Source organism: Humulus lupulus, chromosome 2 (genome assembly GCF_963169125.1).
Source record: "Humulus lupulus chromosome 2, drHumLupu1.1, whole genome shotgun sequence".
NCBI classification, from domain to species: Eukaryota; Viridiplantae; Streptophyta; class Magnoliopsida; order Rosales; family Cannabaceae; genus Humulus; species Humulus lupulus.
Window position 1 is genome coordinate 48,579,113 of NC_084794.1, and position 4,443 is coordinate 48,583,555.

A 4,443-nucleotide genomic window follows, 5' to 3' on the forward strand; every position below is an offset into this window, starting at 1 on the left:
GACACAATCCCCATCGCGCTCACCATTTCTCAAAGCTCTTTCCTGTCACTACCATCGCCGTTGGATGAGATGGAGAAATGGTATATTGTGAACTAAATGAGTGGCTGGGTTTTATTTGGAGAGATGAAGTTGAGAAAGAGAAAGGAGAGACGGTATCAAAAAAAATTATATGAAAATTTTTCTAAATAATAAAATAATAAGGGTATTTTCAGGGCGTCCATTAAACACCCTCATTTAAATACTGGGCTTATGTCGCCTGTACGTGCTTTTCACCACATTTTGTTAGGACGTTCCTCACGTGCCTTGCACGCAATGCGTGTCCTTAAATATAATTGTTAAAGACATTCGTTTTGCACCCTAAAAGTTCTAGAAGATGATATTAAGGCACACATCTAATAGTGATTTGTAGTAGCGACCTATGTAATTTTGTAGTAGTGATTTTGAGAACATGATCATTTTCTATATAGTAGTTAAGAAAATATATTATATTTTGCATTAGGTCTCAGATAGTATAGAATCAACCATGGGTGCATATGCATGATAATTTGATTAGTTAATAAACAACTCGAAACCTTAATATTAAACATAGCGTTTCAAATACAATTGGATTATAAAATGGAAAAAGGTATTTAATATAAGGGAAAAAGACTTAAAAAAAAACAATTGAAATAAGATGAGACCCCATGCCGTTGTTTAGCCAAATAAACGATATTTGTGACTTAAGCGAACTTCAACCAACACGATTCCACCTTTCTGAACAACATTAGAACACACAAACACAAAGCAAAAGGAAAGTAATTAAATCATTAGTGGATCGTTCTATTTTGGTTAAAACAAAATAAAGATTAATTAATTAGCACTAGAAAGGCATTACAAATTTCATTTATAATTCTAGCATACCATAACTTCCGATTTTCCAAGATCATGATCAAGGGAGTTTGTTATTCTAGCTCCTTCTGAGGTGAGCATCTGTTTTATGACGTCTTCCATGTCTTCCTCTTATTTCATCTCCAACCATTTTCTTAATCCAAAAGTGAGACCTTGTAGTAAAAAGCACTATATATCCAATAGATATTCCGATTATCATTCCACATCCATATCCCATCATCACAATCTTCCAGTCAAATATTCCATGATTTGCATGTTCACCATGATCATCCTCACTTTGTTTTGCCTTGTCATTGTTGCATAATTTAGATAATGGAGGCCCACATAATTCATTGTTTCCACTATATGAATCATTGTTGAATGTATCAAATTGGTTTCCACGAGGTATTGATCCCACTAAATTGTTATGCGAAAGGTTTAAGTAAGAAAGTTGTGTCAAATCTGTCATTTTGTCGGGAATCTCTCCTACTAGCTCATTTGAAGAAAGATCAAACCATTCAAGATTACTTAAATTTATCAGCGACAATGGAATAGAACCATTTAATTTATTTTGAGAAAAATTGAGCCCTTTAAGTGATTTTAACATCCCAATCGATTTTGGAATCTCCCCTTCAAAGTTATTTCTTGAGAAATCGATTGTTATGAAAATACTTATGATTTTTTCCAGTAAACGCTCAAAACCTTTCATATCAACAATCACAGAATCTTGGTAATAGTAACTTCCTATGTGTGTCAAGTTACTCCTTGTATGTCCATCCATCATTGCCATGAAACCTTCAAAATGCTTTGTTGGTAGAAGGCCGCCGAATTCATTATTAGAGAGATCTAAGATTTGCAACTTGTGAAATGGAGATTTAACCTTAGGCACTCCTATGGAACCATGAAATTTATTGGATTTCAAAACAAGAACCTGAAGTGATGGAAGCTCTTCCAACCAGTGAGGGAAGATATCATTTATCTTGTTGTTACCCACATCTAAAACTGTCAAATTTGTGCAATTGCGCAATGACTGTGGTAGGGGTCCTTCTAGTTGATTTTCACTAAGGTGTAAACTCCTCATATGAATTAAGTTTCCGAACTCATGAGGGATTTCTCCACTTAAATTATTCATATGCAGATCCAATACAAGAGTGAAGTTATTTCCAATGCATGGAGGAATTTTTCCATGAATATTATTACTAGAGAAATCAAGGATTATCAACTCCCTCAAATTGCAATATGCTGAGGGTATCTCTCCAGATAGTTGATTGTTTGAGATAAAAAAAAACCTCAAGGAAATGGGGACAATTGGAAGATCCCCTTGAATCATGTTAGAGCGAAGATCTAAATAGGTTAAGCTTTTTAGTGAAATTCGCTCTACATGTGTCAAAGAATTGTGAGAAATGTTCATGTAATTTAATGAACTTGTCTGATTCCATAACCATTCAGGAATCCTGCCATGGATTTGATTGTGGGAAAGTTGTAGGTTCTTTAGACTTTTCATACTTTTTAAAAAGTATGGAAAGGCACTAATATTGCATGAAGCCAAACTCAAAGAGTGAAGTTGTGGAAAAGAACTATCATTGACATATTTATTTGAGCTCACAGTGAAATTGTTAAAAGAAAGGTCGAGCTCCTCTAAATTTTTCAACATTGAAAATGTGTTTAACTCTAGAATACCATCCAAATTATTAGATGAGATATCTAGACTTGCAATATTCTCATGTTGAAATAATGAGCTTGGAATTCGGCCACTCAATTTATTGGAACCCAAATAAAGATGTTCAAGAGATTTTGATTGGAATTCTTTTATTGGGCCTGTTAAGTTGTTACCGTCCAAGCGTAAATAGAACAAAAATGGAAGAGAATAGATCCAAGAAGGTATTGATCCAGTGAGCAAGTTATTACTCAAAAAGAGGGTATCTAATTTCCTGAGTAAAATTTGGGTGGAATTTGTTTTCGAAATTTCAGAAATATTGCCAACAAAATTATTGCCAGAAAGATCCAAATAATTGAGATGCTGTAGATTTGGAAAACTCTGTCGAATTTGACTGCCAAAGTTATTGTCACTCAAGCTTAAATCAGTGAGGTTTTCTAATTGAGTGAGGTTAGTCCACATTTTAGGATATGATGATACTTTAAAACTGCAATTTTGGAGATAAAGTTTCTCCAAAGACATGGAACTTGTACACAAGTACGATAAATCTATAAAGATTCTAGACTGAGAAAGATCTAAGTACCTGAGTGGACTTCTCCAATTAAATGTGGGTAGAGAACCTGTCAGATCATAATTGTACCCTAAATCAAGGTGATGGAGATGCGGTAAGCGAAAGACATTTTCTGGGAATCTTCCTTGCAATCCACATTGATAGAGATCAAGAAGCATCAAAGAATAAGATACATTCACAAAGGAAGTAACTAGTTCGACATCAGACATGGCGACATCACTCAGGGAAAGATGTTTAATTTTCGTAAAGTTTTGAAGCATTCTTTTTAAGACAAAAGTCTCTAAATAAACATATTTCTGCCGAGTAATTGAGCTGGAAGAAAAAGAAAGATAAGACAATTTAGATAGGTGAGATATTTCGATGGGGACACAACCCGAAAAATTTGCATTATCGAGGCTAAGCTTTTTCAAGTTGGCAAAATTTCCAAATTCAGGAGGAATTTGAGAGCCATAGAAATCATTGTTGTCAAGGATTAAAGTTTGGAGATGGCTGAGTGAGAAAAGAGTGTTGTTGGAGTGAAGAGGACCTTGAAGACAGCTAGTACTCAAGTTAAGGGCAATTACATGACTTGAAATACTATCACACAACACTCCATCCCATGAACAACAGTCCGTACCATTCTTCCAAAAGACCGTCTTTGGATGCATAATATCATCGAGGACATCTTCGAAGAACTTTGGATTGATGGAAAAGGAGTTGTTGAATTGGAGCAAAGCAAAGCTCTCAGCAGGATGACACAACATAGAAGATGAAGGAATAGATGAAAGGCTCAAAGATTGAGAAAGAAGTAGTACAAGGCAAAGGAAAACCATCAACCATGATGAGCAGTATTCCATCTTACCCAGTATAGTGTAACTAATAAAATATTTTTTTGTATGATGATTTTATGAATAACTAGACCTACACTTGGATATATATATATAGCGATCAGAACTCATCCACTTTTTTTAAAACACTAGTGCAGCCAGTTTGTGTTTTCTACACCTTAATATTTTTTTTTGTATAACAGTATATATTGTATTCATTTAAGACACCTTGCAAATTTTTAAGAAATTCCGAATAATTTACCGTGCCGAAAACAAAGCTCAATCACTTGACTTTTTACATGCGTATAAGCATGCGTGCAACAAGCTATTTAAACAATGATTTCAGTATTATAATTTATTTGGAATTTCTTGAAAATTTGCAAAGTCTCTTAAATAAATAAAATATATACAATATCATACGAAAAAGAATTGGACAAAAAACTATTTGGGTATAGAAAGTACAAACTAACTGGTATTGGAAAAAAAAATAGATATATCATAGTCGCACTCCCTTATACTTTTGTATAAACTGTATATAAGCT

General features: G+C 34.0%; 1 protein-coding gene across 1 annotated transcript; it reads right to left on the bottom strand.

Moving 5' to 3' along the window:
• Nucleotides 1-534: 534 nt before the first annotated feature.
• Nucleotides 535-3,987, bottom strand: LOC133817766 (receptor-like protein 7). The gene is made up of 2 exons (XM_062250367.1): nt 901-3,987; nt 535-753 (listed from the first exon to the last, which is right to left on the bottom strand). The coding sequence occupies exon 1, from the start codon at nt 3,929-3,931 to the stop codon at nt 947-949; it is 2,985 nt and encodes a 994-aa protein (XP_062106351.1). The 5' UTR covers nt 3,932-3,987; the 3' UTR covers nt 535-753; nt 901-946.
• Between the last annotated feature and the right edge of the window lie 456 nt (nt 3,988-4,443).

Excerpts from the sequence above, each read along its gene's own strand:
- LOC133817766 (XM_062250367.1), bottom strand. The coding sequence starts at position 3,931 with ATGGAATACTGCTCATCATGGTTGATGGTTTTCCTTTGCCTTGTACTA.